This window comes from Dreissena polymorpha, chromosome 14, assembly GCF_020536995.1.
Source record: "Dreissena polymorpha isolate Duluth1 chromosome 14, UMN_Dpol_1.0, whole genome shotgun sequence".
Lineage (NCBI taxonomy): Eukaryota > Metazoa > Mollusca > Bivalvia > Myida > Dreissenidae > Dreissena > Dreissena polymorpha.
Genome location: NC_068368.1, coordinates 59590437 through 59616542, shown reverse-complemented (window position 1 = coordinate 59616542; position 26106 = coordinate 59590437). Strand labels below are relative to the sequence as shown.

The following is a 26106-nucleotide window of genomic DNA, read 5'->3' as shown; positions in this document are numbered from 1 at the left end:
TATCAAGTTGCTATCTTAAATATTGCAAATGTAAAGGCCAGTGTAAAAGTTTGACGCAAACAAACCAACAAACAAATCAACAAACAGACAGGGCAAAAACAATGCCCCCTCCCCTGTATAGACTTGGAGACATAAAAATATGAATAATTATTGCATTATTCAACGGAAAAAATCATGACAAGAATAATGAGAATGCCTTGCGTTCGTGTGGATTAATCTATTTTAAAAAAATGCTTGTCACATTTGTATAATTAAAATTAATTAGCTTATTGAATCGATAGACACAAACATATTATTATAAACCATGATAATACGTTTCTTTATTTAAGAATAGAGAGTTGATGTAAACTTTATACAAGACGATTTTATGCGGTTATCTATTAAATGTTTTATTTAAATAAAAATAGCATTTTTTGCTACGTCATTATGGAGTAGAAATAGGTTGACGTTACGTTTAATTCTTTACAGAAGCGTTTTGAAGATAACCGTTGTCAAATTGCCAATCGAGAGTTGTATCATATGTTCACTTCATAACCCAAAGATTATATTCAGTTGCAGAACAAGTCTCAAACAAATGCCAGCATCACGTCTTCTACGAAAAGCTACTACATCCTTGTTTACAATACGCACACTCAAACATAAAACGCTCTTTCCAAATCAAAACGGCGTGTTGTTAAAATTCACGCGCGCTCCTAAATTCGTAGTTGTTGTACAACCACTATTCCTAGGCCATTAGCTTTAGCCAATCGACTATATTTCCGAAACTTAGAAACACGTCTCGCATGCAGGTCAGTGTTCATCAAGGGGTAAACATTCCAGGATGTAGGATTAAGGCAGACGAAATAGATAAAACGTTTAACATAGAATCTTCTTAATCCATTTTAATGAATTCTTCTATGACCATGTTCAATGAAAAAACTTTATTAGAGAAAAACACAAATTTCGTTCGAAAAACAATTATGTTATTTACAAAAGCTAGATAACGTGGTAACGAAATCATGTACATGATGAACTTGTTAGTATAGGTAGATATTCTGTATGTAATTATATATACATACGGCTAGCTATAAATGTCAAGGGAAGTAAATGTGGAGCAACACACGTAAGTATGCAAATGAAATTACCTAGTTTTGGGAAAGGCATTTTTTCTAACAACACGTGTGTAAAGTAATGGTTTTGTAAGAGAACCCCTGATAACATGGAAGCAAAAGCTGTGACAATAAATTACATACTCCTTGTTTTCTTTCTTAAAAAGTAACGAAGTTGTCGGTCCCATGTGCTGTCTAAACATATATATTAAAACATGATATTGATGACGTAAATGCCTATTCCTCACAATGACCCTTCTCGATGTTGTGTTAGAAAAGCAGTATTTAAAAAGGCATACATATACACTCAGATAATTGGTGCGTACGCTCAAGGCTACAATTCAAAAATACAAATAAGTTAAGGCAGTTGTTTCGCAACTGTTAAATCATGCACAATGATACGATATTTGAATGTATTATAACCAATTTAAAGCAATAACAGGTCATATATCGATGAAACACGTCTTAATATTTGGACTGCAGCATGAGAAGTCTATTGTAGTGTAACGATTATTATCCCACAAAACTCTTAAATAATAAAACATTTGTAAAAAATATTTAGAATAATGTATTGATGATACATTTCAAACTGAATAACCTATAAACTAGTACAATACGTATAAGATAATATAAATTGCTATAAATTTGAATGCTAAAAATACTGTATTAAAAGGAAAGGAACTCGCTTGTCCAGTTGTTGCCGATTTTTTAAGTATTAAACGTTTCGGTAGAGCTTGTTTCTATCCTAAGCGCAAATATCAATTGCCATTAAAATAATTTCAGAATCCTGCCATTGTTAGTAAAATTGGAAGCGTAGGAGCGTAGAAGAAGAAATAAAACCCTTCATGAAATGAACAAACGAAGACAAAGAAGTAATAACAGGATCATAAACTGACTAACTACCAGGGTAGGTAAGCTTTATTGTGGCTATCATGAGCACAACGTGACACACGCATATATATAGACAGCTTAAATTTCTGATAATGTAAAAGTTTGAAGTCTCATTCTCACCTTCACACATTCAATTCAATGAACTAAAATTGTGACCTTTCAAAGCGCCTTTTTATATATTGACGAATAGTAAAGTGTATCAATTTCTAATTTTCTAGATTAAGCATGCAACTGAGAATGCATATCTATATAAATCAGCGAAATAATGCTACGAACATAAATATAGAAACATAGTAAAATAACGTCTACTAACGTGTTTTTTTTTAATGGGAGACCATACGCTGAAATACAATTTGAATATTGTGTAATATGTTTGCTGGTTTATTTAAATAAAAGACATCGATTAGATACATAAGGTATCAAATACAGCCTAAATAAATGTCAGAATTACAAAGTCGTTATGGCGTTGGCCTTTAATTCTGATTACCGTTCAAATGAATTTTTTTGTTTCGCTAAAAGCGCTTCGTGTCAAGGAAATAAACATCATCGATGCTTATAACAAAACAAAATGATCAAAGTGCTGACGGCACTGAAGTTGATTGCTGTTGTATAATCTTAGACGCAACTCAGTTTTCAACATTATCGTCCTTGATTAGGTTGTACACATTAAACAGGCTAATCAGTGTGCACAGGCTAATATTAGGATTTTATTAGAACTGCTCGGGTTTCTTCATAGCAGTTGAATTATTATTTATTGCTATTATCGAACTGGCTTTTCTACATTGAGAATGTACTTCACTTATACCCAATTTTACCTATTTCTTATGGAATTATATTATATGTGTGATATCAAAAATTGTATTCAAATATCTTTATACTAAATTTAGCTATCAATACGCAAGTTCAGCATGCGCTGCGTAAAAAAAAAACATCCTTATACATAAATGGCATTCTTAACTAAAAATTGCACTTGTGCCATTTTGTACTAAGTGACAAAAAGGATCATGTATCATGCATGTATGATTTGAAACAGTTTAATCTAAAATACTGCTCTGACTGATTATGTATGCAGAAACAATTTTCGCGGTTGAATAAGGATGAATAAGAAACACACAACAAATTCCTTATTCATTATTAAAGGAACTGGCTTTTATAAAGTTAATCAATTAAATTGAGCAATACTCTACTTAAAATCAATAAACGTCTTGTTTCATGTATTTTTGCAAGAAAAACAGGAAATATAAAATTACTTTAAAAATGAGGTAAAAAAATGTTACAAATACTATTTTGATGTACGAATACATGCATAATTATGATGAATATTTATGAATAAAATTAAAAAGACGCGTTTCAAAACAAATAGTTTGCAATAGACATTCATAGGCGTGACTTTTAAAGTTATGTGGAATACATTCGTTCACTCAAATGTATTCCTCTAGTTTGAAAATGCCAGTTCCTCTTTGAATATTATATAAAATAAAGGTTCCTTGTTCCTAATTAAGAAAAGGAAAACGGAACTGTTAAACTAAACAAAACAATCACACAACAATTATTAAGTAACCATATATTGATAGAATAAGCCACGAAAAAGGAACTGGACATCAATGAAGAAAATAAAATAAATTTGTTGTTCTTTAATCGGCTGTGATAAAGGAACTTAATAACTAATCTATACAATTAAGTAGATATATGTCGGAACAAGTTTTTTATTTGAAAATGCATTAAAAGCATGATTTAGTTATGTGAAAATCTTTGGTAACATGTGAAGTTATTCCGATACGTTTAAATTGTCTGTTCCTCATATGGTTCCTTGTTACTTAAACAGAGCCAAAACTGTATTATAACAGAAGAATTCAGCACAACTGTCTAATACCATATATTTTTATATAATAAAGCATGAACATAATTTGTATTGTGATATGGTAAAGTGCTCTGCATTCACAGTTGTTGCGATAGTTTAAAATTGCCAGTTCTGTATTCGAGTGGAATAAAAAATATTGAAATCGTAACGTTTTTCTTATTCATCTGCGAAAAAGGAAACCCGGTAATGTAAACTCATAAAGAAAAACATCTAAATTATTGTTTGTAAGTTTAATTATATGTGTTATACTTGTTTCACATTTCAGCATTATCCATATAAAAAAAACTTTCTTTTCAAGCATTAAGCATGATTCATAATTATACAAACGTTTATCTGCTTTTCTTATACACTTGCAGCGCAACGCATAAAAATATGGTTCGTAACTAACAAAATTGGTACTTCCTGCATCTTCCATGCTAACTCGGTTAATATTAAATATAAACTTTAAATTTTATATACGCAATAAAACGTATACTTGCGTAAGCCATATCTTGCTTACAAGTTCAAGTGAAAACAAACTTCAACACATAAAAAATGCAATCTCACTATAAACTCTTTGAGAATAACCTTTGTACAAATTAATACACAATATTAATGATAAAGTATTATAGTATACAGATTATACAAGTTTTTACTTTCTTTTATCGCAAATAAGAAGAGTTAACGAAAGAAATTTTAAAGAAATAGAAGCTCGAAAATGACGGTTTGTATATCTAAATCAGTCCAGTAAACTATAAGGCTTTGTTAAAAAGTGAGGAGAGAAATGTCACCTGATTAAATTGATATAATTGTTAGTCAAGTGAATCAACTAGTCAGTGAGTTGGAAGGAAGCTTACCGTTTACTCTACAACAGTAATACAATTCTACCTAGTTGCACATGTAAGCTACCTACTTACGAAGTTTAAGCACAATATCTCCAATCATACTGCAATACAATACTTTAAGAAACAAAACACGCTACTGTTACATTCACTTTAAACTGACTGACTCAAAATGGACTCTCGAGCCAGGTCTGTATATATGCTACCTTAAACTAACCATGAGCTGCAAAACATTAAACAAGATTCATGAAACAACATAAATATAAACAATGCATAACTTGTTATGTTATTTTCTTTTTCCTTTTGGCAAGCTTCATCATTCCACTGAACATGACAAGTGCAAAGCAAGACAATACATTCAAAGAAAAATGTAATGTTGGTGAAAAAGGTTTCACTGAAACACTAACGTTGTGATTTACACCGTATTTATGTGAGACGGACGAGTCTCTTTCTAGATACTAGGATAGTTATTATTTTTCATGACGCCTCTCAGAATAAATATAATATATGTCCACTGCGTCGTATATTTATACTGCAAACGGTGTGTTTAATATTTTCTTAGTAGAATCGTACGGAATATATTTGGCTTGATCGTCTAAACCTACGTAATAACCTTAAATCTCATATTGAAACGTTCAAATATAATTGTACACTTCTTTTATAAGTAAACTTTGAATCTCGAAGATTCAAGTATATGTCATCCAAACATGTCCATTGTGAGGAAGTAATTTCCATGTTGTTTGTTTTGTTGGGTAAATGATAAACACGTTAATCGACCAGAATATATAAACACGAAACGAATACAACATTTGATTAATGCTTGGTTACGTCATTTGTGTCTTGCAGCACTTACTTACACGTAGGTGATTCCGTTCTTCATTTTAACGTAGGAGGGGGGGGGAGCACAGAATCCTTTCCTGTTCGATATCCATGACAGCTGCATGGCGGAAATAACTAGTTCGTACTCGATTAACATGTAAATACTATCACAGCAAAAATTGTTTTTTTTTTATATTTATTTTCTTATTTAAAAAGGGTTTTCAACATTGTGTTGTTCTGTTTTATGTTCCAATTAACCACTTTTGTCACAGTTCCCAAATCCAACCTATTGTGTGATAGGTTAAAATAATCTTGTGGTAAAATAGTCAATCGATCGGTACACACCTGCAAATCAATCAATTCATGTACAAGGAGCATTTGTTGTTGTTAAATGGGGGTTAACATTTTGCATACTTTATTGTATTTCTATTGTATTAAATATTTATTTGTGTGTTATATTTTATTTCATTAAGTTCGTGCATGTCTCTCTACGAAGCGCATTATCAGCATATCATATTATAAATAGAATTTTAAAGTTAATATTTAAAGTTTATATTTTTGTGACGTTACCCCTTTGACTACTGTTCTCTCCTTTAATAATGCAGAAATTTGTTCAGAATAACACACTTGGCAAAAGACAAATATGTTAAATTATGTAAAGTTAACGGCCAAGCAAGTATGTACATAATTATGAATCAAATGTAATTTCAGACGTGATGGCATGAAAAACCCTATGGTTAAATTGCACTGTGTATGCCCATTTTTTTAAAGTTCAAAAGGGGCCTTTTCACAGATTTTGGCATAGTTTAAAGTTTGTCATTAAATGCTTTATATTGATAAATGTAAACATTGGATCTTAAAAGCTCCAGTAAAAAAAATCAAGAATAAAATTTAAAAAAGGAAAAAAAAGTAGCCGGTACCAGGACTCGAACCAGTGACCCCCGGAGTCCTGGAATGAATCTGAAGTAAAAAAACGCATGAGCCCACTCGGCTATTCCGCCGTGTATACACAGTTTGAGTATTTTGTACCTTATATAAGTACTCTTCGTAGTTTCGTAAATTTAAAAGACAACAAAACTGTCCAAATTATTCAATCGTTTCGCGTTGCAACGCGTTATAATTTTTAGGTTTTCAAATCGTCAAAAGATACATATAATGGCTATATTGGACTATGGTAAATGTTCAGTAATACTGTTTCCTCACAAATATCATAACTAAAACGAAAATTTGCGAATCTGAAACAACTTTTTTTAGTTTTGTCAATTTACCAAACCGTGAAAAAATCCCTTGAAGGCACTGTGCATAAGCTATGCTGCTAAGCAAAGTCGATTATGGGATAAACTTATTAAGTTGAAAAAGATACGATGGCGGAATTTTCATTTTCACTGTACATATGTATTTTATTCAGGTTATCTCAATTTTAAAATGTAAATTTTAATCATTTTTTATTTCATGAGTTCACGTGCAATGTGTTTACCGTTATTCTTTGTTGAAATATTTCTTGTATAAACGTAAAGTCCAATAACTTGTAAATACAGCTTTTGTTCAAAACGCGTTCTTATGTTATTTATGAGAAGGGAGAGTGTTTACAAAGTCAATATCTCTTAAATAACACGAGATATTGATAGGCTCTAGTAAGCTAGAAAATATGCGGTATCCCAGAATTTTAAAAGTACCACAAAAACCTATTATTTAACAATTGACTTTACATCTGATTCAGTCTTTGCAATATTATTAAAGATTTTAACTAACTTGCGTGCCCTAGTTTTCTGTCAGAATTACATTTGAAAATCCTTAAAATAATGACGCATTGCAATGCGAAACGATTGAATAATTTGGAGAGTTCTGTTGTTGTCGTTTTATTTGTTGATAGAACGAGGATTGCCTATATTAAATATATACTACACTCTTAATTGTGTGAGCACGGATGGCCGAATTGTCTGAGTGGTAGACTTTAACTTTAGGACTCCAGGTCAGCGGTTCGAGTCCTGTTGAGGTTTACTTCTTTTTCTTTTTTAAATCTTTTAATCTTAATTGTTTTACTGGAGCTTTTTAGATCCAGTGTTGATATTTATCAAGCATGAAATGACAGACTTCAATTTATGTCAAAATCTGAGAAAAGGCCCCTTTTAGGCCAGAGAATTTGCTTGTACATGTCAACATCGGTACCATATGGTCAGTCAATCATAGGAACTATTACTCATGTTGTTCCTTTCAAAAGCATTGATAGTTCCTGTTTATCCAATCCACCTGTAAACGCATTTGTTGAAAATAAGTTGAGCCATTCTGAAAGCTTGGCGAACAAATGTATTGTAAAGCTGTGCTTACTAATTGTATCGTCAATTTCAGCAACAAAACGCAATGTTACAAGATGAATTAAGAAATGCGAAATATGCCACTTTAAAAGATCCAAATAAGTGACAGTGAGTTATTAATCACTATATCATCTAATGCGTTCATTCCATTTAATCGTTTAGTTTTGCTCTAGTGAACGTTAACGTAAAGCGATATCTAGGCTTACGTTTTGTTGACAGCGAGCGTTGGTACACATTCGACAATGATCAATGTTTAATTACTACGTGAATTTTAACAACAACATGTTGTCATGATTTGGAAGATGTTTATTTTTGGAAAACATTTACTAAACAAGAAGGATGTGTCTTTTCTTAGAAGACTTGATATGATGCTGATATTTTTTATACTTGTGTTTGCACTAGAAATCCTGTTGACCTATAAAGGGAAAACAGGATACAACTCTCGATTGGCGATTGGACGACTTTCCCTCGTAACGCTATAGTATATATACTTTCGTATATAGTAAATATGTATATTATATAAAATGTTACGTCAATCTAATTAAACATCAAAAAACATAAAATCAACAACGACGAAGCGACAGAAACACAGGTTTGCACTTTGTTTATTAAAATGAAACATTTATAAGATATCCACATATTATCATATTTTTCAAAAGTAAGAGTAATTCTATATTCTTTGATAAATTATATTCTTAATATAATACTTGGTATTTAGTAATACTTGTTTGCCAATCGACTCAATAAGTTATATTATTTTATTCATTCACATATGACCATCGTCTCATTCAAACGAGAACAATGCATTCGTTTTATTAAATGAGTCGCGTTTTGAGAAAACTGGACATAATGCATGTGCGTAAAGTGTCGTCCCAGATTAGCTTGTGCAGTTCGCACAGGCTAATCTGGGCGACATTTTCCGCTTGTATGACATTCTTCGTTTAAAGGAAGTCCCTTCTTACTAAAAATCTTATTAAGGAGGAAAGTGTCGTCCCTGATTAGCCTGTGCGAACTGCACAGTCTAATCAGGGATGACACTTTACGCAAATGCATTATGCCCAGTTTTCTCAGAATGCGACTCAATTCTTTATCAATATTATAACTCTTTAGTCTTTAAAATTTTACATTTGTTATTTTGTTAGCTAAACCGTTGACTGCAAATTCATTAATTCGAATGTCAATTGGTAAAACTTTAAAATACAACTTGTATAATTCATATTGAAATTATGTTAAATCATACATTTAATATCCTAACAGATATAAAGATAAAGCGTACCACACTTCTGGCATTATGTCTTGTGTTGACGTTGGCTGCCGCCATTCCATTAGAACTGTTAGGTAAATGACTCTTTCCGTTTTTAAGATCTTTTTCCGAATGTTTGTACTGGTGTGTAACTACATCGGTCCCAACAATATTCGTAAATGTTGTGAAACGTTTTATAAAATTTGATAGAAGTGTTCATTGTAATTAATTCATGTTTAGCAATTTCTTTTTATTTGAAGGCAGGTTATGAACACTCTTTCAACCTTTCTCATCTTTTAAATAATAATAGAAATACAAAGAAATTAATAAGTAATTTAGGTTTTTTATGTATTATATATATATATATATATATATATATATATATATATATATATATATATATATATATATATATATATATATATTTGTAATGTGGAACAGTTAAACTCACTATTGGGATATATTTTGCATTTCAATGATAATCTATAAATTAAAAGGTATGGGAAAATATAAATATAATAAATATTCCAGACGGAAGAAGTGACCTTCGTGTCATCGATTTACTTTGGGGCGGCGGTGGTGGTGGCGGCGGTGGTGGAGGTGGTGGCGGAGGCGGTGGTGGTGACGGAGGCGGTAATGGTGGCGGAGGCGGTGGTGGCGGTGGTGGTGGCGGCGGCGGCGGCGGTGGTGGCGGCGGCGGTGGTCGATAGGCTTAAATGTTCAGCTGATATTCATTTTACAAACATCTTCCATGTTATGATTTGTTGTCTGGGGCTGTTTTCAAAATTCAACGTCATTATGTATGTCTAATACGCAAAAGCTAGTTAAATGTGACAAAATTATAATTTAATAAATTGCCCTAAGCGAAGAAAAACAATCAAGACACGTTAGTTAATTACACTCAGTCAAGGACGTTGCAATCAGTGTACGGATACGTATAGAGAAAACATCATATTTTTCGAGCTCGTGAATAAGTCATTTTGCTTTGCAATTTATCCCTTGATATACAGTCAACCTTTTTTATATTAACTGGTTAGCCTGAAAGGCAATTTTGAAGGGCATTTTCCAAGGTGTTTTAAAATTAAACAAAGCAACATTGAAAACCTAGTGACGTCATCCCCATGAGAGATTCTTCATTTAAAGCAATTGACTAATTGCATCAAAACACTGAAGGATCAAAACATACGACGATACAGTAAATGACATAAAACACTATTAGAAATGGGGTCAACGCATTGGAACAGTAAATTCAAACCATAGGGAGGTGGAGGTATTACAAGCGCGTACTTGTAAACAACATTAACCTCATAAAACTGCGCTACAATTAAACCGCTAATTTAAGAGGATAAACAGGACTAATATCTAATAGAGGTGACAATTATGTAATTAGGATCGGTGGTCTAAATTATGCCATTGCAAACGTGTGCTGAAACTTTTGCAAATCGGTAACTCGGTATTACACAACAACATGATGACTATTCCATTACATCTAGTGTATACTATCTTTTATATCAAACTATGACCGAACTGTTTTGGCATTTCACTTTATATAATAGAGACTTGCAATATTTTACTTACTGTGTATGGTATTTGTAAGTGATTATGTGCAGCATGTTGACTCATCTTATACACGCATATGGCGTGGTAGAGAAAAACGTGCCGCCCTATTTTATATGCTGATTTTGTAATAACAATTTACAGTTGTGTAGCTTAACAGTAAAAACAGAATCAGTAAATACATCTGCATTTTACTGCGTGTGGTTTATTTATAATGATAAATCATAATTTTTCTTGAATACCATTTAACATATACTGGCAGCTTATGAATACGTCCAACAAAAGAATCATATACATGTGCTTAAATTTGGTTATAATAGTCTTTATTATGTTTAATAATGTATTAGTCGGAGCCAAATAACCATATACTTGTCTTTCAAAAAAAAAAAACACCGTATACACATTTATAAACACATGCATGCTGTGTTACTTTCGTTATTTAAGTCTTAAAAGCCCCAAAACACTCAAAATATACGAATATTTCGTAAAATATTTCGAAAAATAAAGTTAACACATAAAAATTAACGTTTCTTGTAGCAATAGCCGAAATTTCAACGCTCATGTATACGTCGTTCTTCCGACGCTGTCCAAAGCCGGTCTCGCGTTTACTCGCAAATTTTCGGATATAGTGGCGGGAAATGAACAGGAGATATATCGTCTGACAAAAAATACGAACTAGCATTTTGTATCTCGTTAAATCTAGGTTTTTCCATACCACATATAGCGTTGAAATTTTGGCTATTGCTAAAAGGACTACTGATTTAATATTGGTTAACTTTATTTTACGGTTTTTTTAAGTTGATTTTGAGTGTTTATGCTTCTTTAATCCTGAGTAATACTGTTTTTTTAAGACATTAAGACCATTCATTGGGCAGATAACTAGTAATTCAGAATTTCAGTTGAAATCGTTCCACAATAGTCTACCGCATCAAACGCATATTATACTCCATAGTTCATAGCAAATTAAAAAAGAAAACCACGCAAATAACGATTAGTCAATATTTGTGTAAGTAATTTCAAAAGTTTAATATAAACACACTGGCTTTTTATAACACAATAATGGACACGTCTATTAATAGGTTTGTTGCCCTTTCTTTCTGCGTAGAAACACATTTAGGATGTGGTGAGAAATTATTTTTCTCAAATTCAAGTGCAACCCTGAGGTTGCCGTAGCGTAATGGATATGGTGTCCACCTAGAGACCAGGATATCACGGGTTAGATCCCCACTGTGAGAGCGGATCTCCGCCATAGACACCATGTACTGGTTCTAGTTCTAGGAAACGGACTCAGGAGCGTTTAGGAAAAGTCTGAAGCTTTCTATGCAAACGTGTTAAAATAAATATGTTTAAACTAACCATGAGCTGCAAAACATTAAACAAGATTCACGAAACCACAAAAACGTATAAACAGTGCATACCTTGTTGTGTTCTTTTCTTTTTTTAAATCTTTTTTTGGCGAAGCTTCATCATTTCGCTGAAGATGACTAGTTCAAAACAAGGCACTACGTCAAAAGAAATATGTATTGCTGGTGAAAATGTTTCGCAAAAACAATCTCGTTGTGATTATCACCGTATTTATGTGAGACGGACGAGTCTCTTTCTAGATACTAGTATTGTTATTATTTTTTATGACGCCTATCCGAATAAATATAATGTCCACTGCGTCGTATATTTATACTACAAACGGTATGTTTAATGGTATTTTCTTAGTAGAATCGTAAGGAATATATTTGGCTTGATCGTCTGAACATACAAAGTAACCTAAAATCTCTAGTGAAACGTTCAAATATAATTGTACACTTCTTTTATAAGTAAACTAAAAATCTGAAAGATTCAAGTATATGTCATCCAAAAACTTACATTGTGAGTAAGTCATTTCCATGTTTTGTTTTGTTTTGTTGGGTACATGATAAGCGCATTAATCGACCAGAATATATAAACGATTTTTCTTTAATTATTGCTTGGTTACGTCATTTGTGTTTTGCAGCACTAACTTACATGTAGGTGATTCCGTTCTTCATTTAAACGTAGGGGGGGGGGGGGGGGCGTTTGGGGGCACATGATCCTTTCCTATTCAATATGCACGACAGCTGCATGGCGAAACCATGAACGGGAAATAAATAGTCCTTAAACAATGAACATGTAAATACGATCAAAGCAAAAAATGATTGTTTAAAATTTATTTTCTAATTTAAAAAAGGGTATTCAACATTGTGCTGTTCTGTTTTATGTTCGAATTAACCACTTCTGTCACAGTTCCAAAATCCAACCTATTGTGTAATAGGTTTAAATTATTGTATTGTGTTAAAATAGTCAACCGATCGGAACACCTGCAAATCAAGCAATTCATGAACAAGGAGCATTTGCTTGTTGTTTAAGGGGGGGGGGGGGAGTTAACGTGTTGCATGCTTAATTTTTATTTCATTTTATTAAATATTTAATTGTGTCCAATATTTTATTTTATTAAGTTGCATATTTCTCTACAAAGCGCATTACCAGTATATCATATAATAAATATAATTTTAGATTTAATATTTTTGCGACGTTTCCCTTTTAACTACTGTTCTCTCGCTTTCCATGCAGTAATTTGTTCAGTATCATACACTTATGTATAGGTGTTAACAACCAGGCAAGTATGAACATACTTATGAATCAAAAACGTGTTGGTATGAAAAACAGGTAAATTTGCGTTATGTTAATTTTCTTAACAGCTGTAAAAAAAATAACGGCCGTGTTACAAAATGCATCATTGGCAACATTACAAAATGGCCTAATCTATCATTCGCCGGTTGACATTTGTGGTTAGAAACTAGCATTATTTCGTAATTCTTCCGCACTTTTATGAACTCTTTTTTAAGTATATAGAGATTTTGAAATCCTCTTTATGGGTTCATTTAAACACTTTCAAATAACATCAATCAATGCAATCAACTACTAAAACTGATAAACGATGCTTTTTGAAATTAAGCAAAGTACTATTATGGAAATTTGCAACTTCATTATAAAGTGTGTTTAATTAAGTCGAGCAAATTTGCAGACTTCGCATAAACATGTTGGTACTACTATGTTTTGTAAAGAACACTATGTTTACAGTTGGTTATATAGGAGAAAATCGCTCATTTATTTCTTAAAACTAATCTTCGATAAGGTCTGCTTTAAAGGAACTTTTTCAAAGATTTTGACATGTTTTGAAGTTTGCAATTAAATGCGGTAAATTGATAAATATAGATATCAGAACAATAGAGTTTCAGTATAAAACTAAAATTAAATTAAAGAAAGAAAAAAATCCACACCTAGTCTCGAAGCTAAAAGTAAGCGCTGAAACATCACTCGGCCATAAGTGCTGCCTTAACACTATGAGAATTGTATTCGTTATATAAGCAATCCTCGTAATGTCACAAGAAATAACGATAACAACAAACCTTTCCAAATTAAACAATCGTTTCGCGTTTTGATGCTTTATAATTTTCAGGCTTTACAATCGTCAAAAGATGCATATAATTGATATTTAGGAGCATGGGAAATGTTCAGTATTGCTGTTTCCTGGCAAAAAAAACTATAGCGAAAATTTTCATTTATTACATTTTTTTTTTATTTTCCCATTTATCAAAGCGTAAAAGAACCCTTCAAGTAACATAAGATTCGTCACCGATAATTACGAGAATTTAACTTATTAGTACATCTATTAATGTCAAACTTTCGAATACCATTTACGTTTTAAATCACTCAAGTTATTGTTATTGCAATTACAGAATAATTATAGACGTCTGTGGTAGTATCAAAATAATGTACGACTAATTATTTCGGTAACGACTAGCTGTTTGTCTTTCCGATGATTGCAAATTCAAAGCATGTGTTTATAGTCAGATTCATAGTATACATACTAGACTTTGACGTTTGCCCCCGATCACTGGGATATAAGTCGGCGCAGTTTGCAGCCACGACACATTGGCCTTTTCCCCTCACAGGTTTCCATTTATACTCCTGGTTGGAGAGGAGCAAGTGTGGAATTAATGTTTTACTCAAGAAAATTCCGTGGTCTGAGCGGAATTTGAACCAGGGACCTTCCGGATCCTAGACCAGCATTCTACCACTAGACCACAGTCCCACGTAATAATTGTAATCATTCAACTCGATCTATCGTTCTCGTAGTTTAATTCCTGACTATCTAACTAAAAACTGAGTTATAACCACAATGACCAACGTAAAGCCGTTAATAAGTATCGATGTAGTTCGGTCAAGGTAAAATGTGAAATCATTCTTGCATCTATTCATATCTTACCGGTAAGTTTGAATTCATTTGAACATACGCATTCTAAATGCCAGTCGCAAAGGCACTACCGGTATTCTTATTATTATTTCGTAATAACCAAAACGATATCCATCGTAACCAATATAACTTATTGTCATGCACATGTTCAGCATCAATTTGTATATTAAAAACATGTTGGCAAAAATATCCCTTTATATTTGTTTAGTTTAAATACGATAGTAATAATACGATATTTTAGACGAAGAGGTTTGATAATGTAAATATTTTTTTATGGCAAGTTTGTTTCTTAAATGGCGTTTCTCTTGCGACCACCGTGGTCCCGAGATCGATTTTTCGAATAGCGTTTTTAAAGATCTGTGTTGTGGTGTGGTGTTAGTGATATATCCAATTTTGTATATTATACTTTTTAATTTTATAATCTAGTAACGTGTTTGTTGTAAATTAAGTCAACCAAGGAAACGCATTGTGTTTTGCTTAATAATGTTTTATTATGTTGTCCATTACATAACGATTTACGTATAAAATATAATATCCGGACATCATGGCCTACCATAAGTATATACATATCAATGATGTCTAGTACAAGAGGTGACATTCACTCCTCTTTTTTAAAATTGCACTCCTCTTTTCTTTATCTCGTTGCTATATTACTAAGTTACAAAGTCGAGGCCACGAGAAAGAAAAAAAAAGAGGAGTGAAATTAAAAAAAAAGAGGAGTGAATGTCAAAAATATTTGGCGTTCATATTTAGAGATTAGAATTTAAATAGTCTAGCTGTTGTATAATTGCATGCTAACAGACATAAATGTATTTAAGAGTCACATATTTTGTGTTATAATTGTCATATTTGCTCATCTTTAATTTTATTATTTCATGATATATGTAATGGCCATATTTTATTTATTTATGTACTTGGCAAAGAGAAGAGTGTCGGATTGCCAATAAATTTAAAGACCACAGTTGTCAGAATGCGGTTACACCACGCCTACAATGAACAAAAAATGTCAATTTTACGACAAATGTAAGCAAAATTTCCGTCGTTACGAAATGCCGCCTTTTATGCTAATTTTATGTTAATGAAAGTCGTCATTTAGAATGCTGTTATTCCCAGTGTTTATTTTTGCACGTTATGCCACTATATAAAGGTCTAACTGTATATACATATTCTGTCGGATTGCAGATCGAGTTAAGAGATAAGCAACTTGGTAAGTCATTTTACCTTTGTTAGGAGACCAGTTTCGTTGCCTTAGTTGCATTGTCTTTGTAATAAAAATCTTAGCTTGCTAGTTCATTGCTGGAAGTTTCTTAAACTAACTCTGGAATATCTATAATGAAACTAATGTATTACAAAATAAGAATATTATTTGTTGTGTAAAATTTTATGTAAACAATTGAGTTTGTCACCAGTAACCGCGAATATTCACTCATTTTAGCACCAGTTCTAAGGGAAGATGAGGTATCTGGTCATTGTGGTGTTCTTGTTGCTATCTTCCTCAATATGCCTTTCCGCTCAAGGTAAAATTTCAGTAGCAATTTAACGAATATTGTAATGCATTCATCACTGAGTCGCGTTCTGAGAAAACTGGGAATAATGCATGAGCGTGAAGTGTCGTCCCAGATTAGCCTGTGCAGTCCGCACAGGCTAATCAGGGACGACACTTTCCGCTTTTAAGGTATTTTTAGTTTCAAGTAAGTCCCTCCTTGCCAAAAATCAAGTCTAGGCGGAAAGTTTCGTCCCTGATTAGCCTGTGCGGACTGCACAGGCTTATCTGGGACGACACTTTACGCACATGTATTACGCCCAACTTTATAAAAACAGGACACACTTGATTTGCCATGTCAATCGATTTGACCTATTCCGTTTGTTCAAGCCAAAACAACAAATAAATGAAATAATAAATCAAATAATTCCAAATGGATAATTTATATTGTATATTTTTTTATCATACAAATGTAGTTTAGTATCTTTCTGCAAGTTACGAATAAAGTAAGAGACATATTGTTTTAAGTATAGGTTTGAGTCATGTTAAAGTCCGTGATATGCGCAACATTAATACATGTATTGGGCATTCTTATAAAACGTATTGTTAACCCATTTATGCCTAGCGTCCTGAAAAAAGGACATTGCAAACAGCGTAGACCCAGATGAGACGCCGCATAATGCGGCGTCTCATCTGGGTCTGCGCTGTTTGCTTAAAGGAATTTCTATATGAAATATTCTAAATATAGAAATAAATATGGTAGACATCCCTAATTTTGGAAATAAATTGATCCAATTTAGAAGGATGGGAGAGTTTACTAGGCATGAATGGGTTAATTATAACCATAAAAGTAAATGAGATATACGGGAATCAACATAGACGTCTGTCTGTCTTTCTGTCGGTATGACCGCAGACACCGACTTGTCCGATGACGTTCTTCTACACATTTCTATATGCAAAATACTAACTTGCGTGAATGGTTCCTTACGATATAAAGTTGTGTATGCGCGATTTGTACCATAATACATTAAACATTCAATAACTTATACCCATTTCTTCAAATCAGACATTACATAACATCATGTTTTACCATACGCTATTATCAAACTTTAGTCTCTTCAATAACAGAGTCCGCATGTGTAATATTAAAGGTATACAATCGCTATCCACATAGAGAATAATAAGTTAGTGTTGATTATAAATCAGGTTTATCTTGCGAGGCTTAGAAAACAAAACCTCTGAAATCACAATTTTACTTTCGCATAACAGTTAAAACACGTAAATTCACTTATACAATTCAAGGATAAATTCCTTTGCATAATTCACCGTATCAGAAACTGAAGTAAAACTATGACATCATAAAGTTTACGTTGGTATGTTTGCGATTTGTTGCAAAGATTTTTATTTTCCGGAAAGGAAACAAAGCACTTCATATTTCAACCATAGGTAATAAGGGGGGTCAAGGCGGAAAAGGTGGAAAGAACGGCGGCGGTGGTGGTGGTGGTGGCGGAGGCGGCAAAGGCGGCGGTTCCGGTGGACAGGGAGGTGACCATGGTAAGAACGGTGCGAATGGCAAGGATGCGACCTCTATATTCGGAGGCGGTGGAGGAGGCGGCGGAGGTGGTGCAGGTGGAGGCAAGGGGGGAAAGGGAGGAGAAGGTGGCTTATTGGGTTTCGACGGTAAGGATGGACAACACGGTAGCTCCAACGCTGGCGGAAGTGGTGGCGCAGGCGGTGGGGGATGGTGGGGGAGGCGGCGGAGGTCGTTGATGAAAAAGCTTTAATATTTTAGGTATTATTATGAAAAGAAATGACACTGGTGTTTTAACGATATTTTACTATAGTTTTTGAAACAATCAAATGAAATTCTTTTAGAGTTGCGCAATGTTTACATGTTATGATGACAACAGATAGTATGATATGCATGTATTTGAAAAAGAAAGAGGTACATGTATAACAATGGATCAGTTCTGAAAGCGATTTTTTGTAATTATTAGTTTTGATAGTTTTAAAATAACAATTATATATGATATCGAATTACACGAGCACAGCTGATTTTCTACAAATAAATTGTTGCAAAATTAAACATTTATGGCACGCGTTTCTAGTTTCATGTTTGAGAAGCAGTCCTCTTGAAAAACAAATTGTCACAAAAATCGTAAATTTTTATACCTATGTTGTTTTTGTTTTTGCAAAATGCAATTGTTGTATGAAAATGACTGTGTGCTCAGTAAAGTAAATAACGCCAATACGTCAACCACGAAAATAAACTGTATGATTACGTCGTTGTTAACGTCTTTACTTTCCACAATCTATATGCTTATAAAATATGTTAAACACAAACACTTCATATTTATATAAAAAAAAAACACAGATAATTGCAAAATTTCAATGAATTAATGTTTGGAGCCCCAAACAAAGACACTGCCACTGATATCACGTCGTATAAGTTACACAATCATTCGTATGAATGGCTTACTGAACTATTACTATTTAAACTCCCTGAACTTGATGCTCTATATTTTATCAACGAAATCGGTTAGCCTCAGTAGACATTGTTTTCGGAGTTAAACATTTTTTTAAAGCACAGTAATACTGCAGCGGGATAAGCTATAAACGCCAAACAAATATTATTTTGTGTGAATTCCGGTCAGATAAAGACGGGTTAGATAATTTACGAGAGCATATATAAAAAAAATCTTTAACAAGTGGTAAATGAATTTAAAAAAATCGGAAGTTATGCGAGAGCCTCGGGAAGCAATCCGCGTGATCACTTTTGGAAAGATGAAACTTCAACAAGTTACACAGAATGAAAACGTCTTGGACAAATTATTATTGCAAAATAAATACCATTATTGCAAAATATTCAAAGTTTACATTTAGAAAGTCCCGAAAAAAAGACAAACTCCCAAAAAAATAAATCGAGCAATACAGAAAATATTTCTTGGTGGATTCCGTTCATAGGGCACAACTGGAGATGTAATCAATTTGAAGTAATGTAATCTTGTATCAATCGTAGTCTCTTATATATGTTTATACAATGGAGAAAATAATTTCTGTTATGAAAACTTTCATTATTTGGAATGTAAATTGGAATCGAATGTGTGATATTCATATCTGTCCTGATAACAGTGTTTAAGTCTCGCAAAGTTTTACGACGAATCGTATAATACGTAAAGTAAAGAGGGGCGTATAGAAGGATAACTCAAAGAACTATAAGTGCGATCTTGCTTCTATAGTAACCATGGTAACCAAATGTGTGCGTCCAAAACATAGTTGTAGCAATATATTTATGTGATATGAAGTCCACAATTTAGCTCAACTATATTACAAATATTTGACGATGACTTTGCAATTTTCTTAAATAGTTATTGCTTAATTTTGAAAAGCATCCGTAAACATCTTTGTTGTTGATTACACTGATGAACGTTATTTCGCAAGTGTTAAAATAAACACGTAAAGAGGACTTCAAAATCTCATTTGACTGAAAAAAAATCTACAAAAGTGAGGGAGAAAAAATAAACGAAAGTTTCTAACCACACATGTCAAATGATATATAAGGCAATTTCGTAATCTTATTCAGGATGCATTTTGTTCTACAGCAGTTGTTTTTTTAGTCTTCTAGATATTTATTAAGGTACATACTCAAAATGATAGAACAGCATTTACTGAGGCCTTAAAGTTCCCGTCCGCGGAATGGATCGTTGTTTTGCATATAGATCGTATTGCGAGAAATTAACATAACATAAATTTAGCTTTCGCTAAACATTTTAAGCATATGGAGATAAATACATAGATTTAGCAAAGACGTAGCGTTGCAACTCAATTTCCGTCTGTAACAGACGTATTTGCATTTGTTCTTACCTTCTCTACGCTAAATTGGCACGTATCCGCAATTGTGTTTTTCCGAAGGTTTGAATTAACGTGTCGAATCATGAATATTAATTTTGTCGTTTTCGCACTTTACCGAACTCGACTCTAAAATAAAAATCGCTATATTGGTTGTTTCAACCGATTTCAACCGGATTTTCATTGATATCATCTATACAAACACGTTTTCCTACGATTCTGACCATATATATCTCCGCGAACGGGGGCTTAAAATTGCATCACAAACACAAATGTAAAAACTGATGATTTAGTACAAACGCAAACGATTCCATTATTTGTCCAACAAGTTATGAATAATATATATATGTTTTGTCTTGTTATTTATTGCATAATTTCGGAGTGCACATGCTAATCTGGGACGACTCTTTACGCACATGCATTATGTCCAGTTTTCTCAGAACGCGACTCATATGTTCTAGCTTACTGTAGCCCATCTATATCCTATGACGTTTACTTTGTTAGTACACACCCTTCTTTACAAATAACATAACAAAGCGTTTACAACAATACTTTAATTTACAAGTTATGGGACATGGGGTAAATGAAATAAATATTCAAGCATAGATTAACGGTAAACATATTGCACTGAACTATTAAAATAAAATAATAAAAAAATGACATTTTTAAATTGAGATAACACCATCGACATAAAATACAGATGTACAGTGAACACGAAAATTCCGTCATTGTATTCATGTTAATTTCATAATTGTATCCCACAATCGACAATGCTTAGCAGCATAACTTATGCACAGTGCATTTGAACTTAAAAAATGTAAACACAGTGCAATTTAATCAGTAAAATCAAAATTAAAACTGACCAGTTAAGAAGTTAATTACGCCATTTTGCGTCTTGAAACCTATATTAAATACAGATCTCAGTGGAAAAAATAAGATTTACTCTAACTTAATAGGATATAAAATATTTTATTCCCCATCAGCTATGCGAATCCTCTGGACATAGTAGCCTATTCCATACTTCAGCCGCGACGACCACCACCGCCGCGGCCGCCACCACCCCCACCACCACCACCACCGCCGCGACCACCATCACCACCGCCACCGCCGCCTCCACCACCGCCGCCGCCACCACCACCTCCGCCGCCTCCACCACCACCGCCGCCTCCACCACCACCGCCGCCTCCGCCTCCACCTCCTCCTCCACCACCACCACCGCCGCCGCCACCACCACCGCCGCCACCACCGCCGCCGCCACCACCACCACCACCGCCACCACCTCCTCCGCCGCCCCAAATTAAATCGATTGCACGAACGTCGCTACTGCCGTCTAGAATATTTATTATAGTAACTTCTTGTCACATAATTCGTAATTTATCATTGCAATACAAAGTAGAGCACAACCTTGAGTTAAACGTTACACAATAAAGATGTAACAATACAGGAAAAAACACCCTTAACTACTTATTTTATATTTTATTACTATTTATTATAATAAGAGATGTGAAAACAATGTTGCAAAAATGATCATTGAATGCTTTCGAATCTAATGTAATTGCTGAACACTAATTAATTGAAATGTGAATTAAAATGTTTGGAAACTGTTAAATATATAAAAATTGTTTTTATCGATGTGTTTACAAACTTCTTCCCAACTCACGAAAAGATCTATAAAAATTGGAACGTATCATTTACCTGACAGTTCTAATGGAAAGGCGGCAGCCATCGTCAGCAATAGACATAATGCCAGAAGTGTTGTACGTTTCATCTTGATATCTTTTAGGAAAATAAACCTATCATATGAAAACTTAAAAAGTACTTAAACACACAGTATTCATATGAACGAATTTTATTTCCAAAGTATTATACAATGTACAAAGTAGAAGTTAAACGTTAAATTGTCAAACTAGCATATATCAAAGGTAAAACTGTGCCAGGTTAACCTATTTCTTAAAGCAGTCATTTACTTGAAAAAAGTATATTGTAGTGGAAAACAGTAAGAACAAGAACGCATTACATTCGTGTGAATAGAAAAATGAAATGCTTTTCTAACGTGTATGAACTATATATATTACCTTTTTGAGTCAATAGACAACTTTAACACTAAAACTTGTTTCGAACTGAATACAATTTTAACTCTTTCAGTGCGGGAACCGAATTTTGAAGGCCTTTGCAAACAGTTTGGATCCAGATGAGACGCCACAAAACGTGGCGTCTCATCTGTATCCAAACTGTTTGCTATTCTGATAGTATTCTTTGAAAAAATATCGAAGAAAATGCTAATTTTAGAAATTCAGCAGACGAAATTTTAGCAGACGACAAATTTCCCAGCATGCAAAGGGTTAAGTAAAGAGAGTTGTTCTGAACTTTTAAAAGTATAATTGTATACAGATTCTTATTGAACGTTTCATTTTCAAACAGGTATCGAAATACAAAATCGCAGTTAAACGTTAAACAGTCAAAACATACCTTAAACTTAAAACAGTATCGGATTAAAACATTTTAAAAGAATTGATAAACATGAATATTATTATATTGTTAAGTTCATAACATTTCCTATGAAGAACACATTCAATTCACGTAAAAAATACGATATTCTATTAAATGTTTCATTTAATTGAAAAATAGCATACCTGAGCATCCGTCGCTAAGTCGCTATGGTGTATCATTAGATTGACGTTACGTTTTATACTTTGAACATTACCTTTAAAATGTAACGTTTCATAATAGGGGCTTGTCGCATGGAAAATAATTGTGGTTTGTATATAAACGAAACAAATGCGCTCATTTTGAAATGAAACAAATTACAGTGGTTAGTTACGATGACAATTAATATCCTGGTAGGTTTTCCGCCACGTTGAGTACTTAATCAAAACACGCGAACGTGATAAAATATACATCGGTTAAACTGCGTTATTTGCGCAGTTATCAGTTGTAATTGTTCCATTTAAGATTTCAGTTACGAAATTGAAGCACACGGACGGATCCAGACATGCCTGCCCTGGGGAGGGGGTGTTAAATTGTACTTTTTAATCTAATTAATCTTAGTAATCAAAGGACTATAATTCATCCATTTATCCATCCATTCATTTATCCATCCTTTCATTCATTCATTCCATGTATACATTCATTCCATGTATACATTCATTCGTTCATTTATTTATTCTTTTATTCATTTTTTTATTCATTTATTCTTTCATTCATATATTCATTCACACATGCATGTATGCATGCATTAAGGCAATCGCTCATTATTTTATTTATTCATTTATTTATTCTTCCATTCATTATCTTTCAATTTATGTATTTATATTTTAACTTAAAGACCGCAAAACCAACCAATCCTCAAAGCCAACGCCTGAGAGCGTCTTGTTGGTGTTATTACCTTTTGTAAATTCGTTTGGATCACTGGGCCTTTATATATGTAAAATACACTTATTCTTTGTTTACAGTATCGTTTATTTACAGTCTTTAAAAAAACGTGGTACGGGTGACGTTAGCATGTAATAACGCCTTCAATTATATACTCGTGGACAGAAGAGACAATAAGCACAAAGCAATGCACCGACGTGGGGATTGAATAAAAACAAATGTTCAAAAAATATATTAAAGAATGCTGTGAGGACAAAACATAAAAATGCCCTCAGTAAAAATCATGCAGTTAATACCAGTAAGCCAGCTCGTCGTTCGTTCGCCAATTGCTGCACAGGTAAAGATCATTTTAAGCTAAAAGCAATTCAAAAAATAAAAATATATATCATGTGATATGTAAGACTAATTTCGACACGTAACAAAGTTCGCTGTTTTGTGTTCAACATTTTTTCCGGCTACTACTTTTATTATTATCACACTCCTTAACGTTATTTTCCCGCCTTAAACACGTTAGAAACACGAAACACGATAACTCAACTAAACAAGGAAATTTCACCGTGATAACATGTATAATTTGCCACTTTGCTATTATTATTTTACACTTATACTTATTCCAATAATAATATTATTTAATTTACAACCTTCAACTTAAGTAAAAAAGTCAATATTATGGGCTAAGAGACCCCCATAATCATATATCTTCTTAAAGAGCATTATAAGCAGAATGCATTTTTTAAGTATGTCTTTCGGTTTGTAAGAAAGAACTGGACACGTATCAATTTCACTGTTCTTTTTGACATTTTTTCGGGCTACTTTTACTTGATTTCAACTTGACTTCGAGCAAGTTTCCCGCTGTAGTTTCCGATCTTCAAACTTAAAGGGGCCTTTTCACGTTTTGGTAAATTGACAAAAAAAAAAATTGTTTAAGATTCGCAAATTTTCGTTGTAATTATAATTTTTGTGAGAAAACAGTAATACTGAACATTTACCATGATCTAAAATATCCATTATGCATCTTTAGACGATTTAAAAACCTGAAAATTATGAAGCGTTGCAAGGCGAAATAATTGAATAATTTGCAGAGCTCTGTTGTTGTCGTTATATTTTGTGACACTACCAGGATTGCTTATATAGAGTATAAAATACAGCATTGATTGTATGATCACGGATGGCTAGTGGTCTATGCATAAGACTTTTACTCCAGGGGTCAATGGTTCGAGCCCAGTTGGGGGTTACTTTTTTTGTTTCTTTAATTTTATTCTTGTTTTTACTGGAGCTGTTTATAACCAATTTTTACATTTATCAATATAAAGCATTTAATGACAAACTTCAATATCTGCCAATATCTGTGAAAAGGTCCCTTTAACATAACTAACATATTAGTGAACATCTTTCTTGCACACAGGTCGAGAAAAGAATAACATAATAATTGTCTTTAACTAAAAACGTGTCTTCCAGTAAATCAATATGATGTGTTAGAGAAGAAAGCATTGTACATCTCAATTAGATTGCAAAACCATCTACGCCTGCAGTCGATTGGTCAATAACGGATTTTAGTGAGTAACGGATAGGTTTAACGTTTAATGGCAAATAATTGTACTTTTGTTATACTTTCAAAAGCGAAACAATGTCACGAAATGAAAGTAGTCAAACTATGTATTAGTGAATTTTACATGCTGTATAAGACACATTTTCTGTTTCTCGATGTGATGCTTCAGAAAAAATCCTTCAATAAAGTATGGATGCATAGAAACGCAATTTTTGTTTATCGCACAAAATGTGCATAGAAAGTGCAGAATGTGCTTTAGTGAATAAACGGACACGTGGTAACCCACATGCTCAAGAATACGGAAAGTGTCTCAAACTACATACTGTCTCGAATCCCCAAGTCTTAAGAATATGGGGGTTGTCTCGAACTACATATTGTCTCAAATTCCATATTTTCAAGAAAATGAGGGTTGTCTAAAGTTACAAACTGCCTCAAATCCCCCATTCTCAAAAATATTGGGGTTGTCTCAAACTACATATTGTCTCAAATCCCCCATTCTCAAAAATATGGGGGTTGTCTTAAACTATATATTTTCTCAAATTTAGTTGTCTAGTGTTCTATAACAATCGAAACTGTCCAAAAAATGTATGCTGGGCAGTGTAAAATGCAATCAGGAAGATTGTTTCTACACTTTGCTCATGCTTTGTTTTTTTTGGTGATTGACCATATCAACATCGCTATTACATGTTGGTACAATGATTCATATGTAATTGTGATCATATGTTATCGTAATAAATTATTGTTTGTGATTTATTATATTTGGTATGCCTCATGCCTCTTCATTAGACCTCAATGATCGCACAAACCGTGTAACCCTATCAAATGTAGTTAGTATACACATTTCCCAGTTTATTTTACCTACTTCAGCATCAAACAAGTTATGACGATGAGATTTAAATTTCCAACCACACTTTATTTACTCAAGATAAATAAATTTTAATGACGATGGGCTATAAATTATTGATAAGTTAACGCTGTTTCTGAAAGA

At 33.1% G+C, this 26106-nt stretch overlaps 1 protein-coding gene across 2 annotated transcripts in view; it reads left to right on the top strand.

Moving 5' to 3' along the window:
• LOC127857996 (uncharacterized) overlaps positions 1-18385 on the top strand; it is a 161048-nt gene extending 142663 nt beyond the window's left edge. The window contains exons 1-3 of one of the 2 annotated variants that reach the window (XM_052394825.1): positions 15961-16072; positions 16301-16382; positions 17795-18385. In XM_052394825.1, coding sequence (XP_052250785.1) covers positions 16319-16382; positions 17795-18132 — 402 coding nt within the window. In that variant the 5' untranslated portion in view covers positions 15961-16072; positions 16301-16318 and the 3' untranslated portion in view covers positions 18133-18385. Of the gene's footprint in view, positions 1-15960; positions 16073-16300; positions 16383-17794 lie in introns of those variants that run through there. The other variant, XM_052394826.1, reaches the window with a different exon arrangement.
• The last annotated feature ends 7721 nt before the right edge of the window (positions 18386-26106 follow it).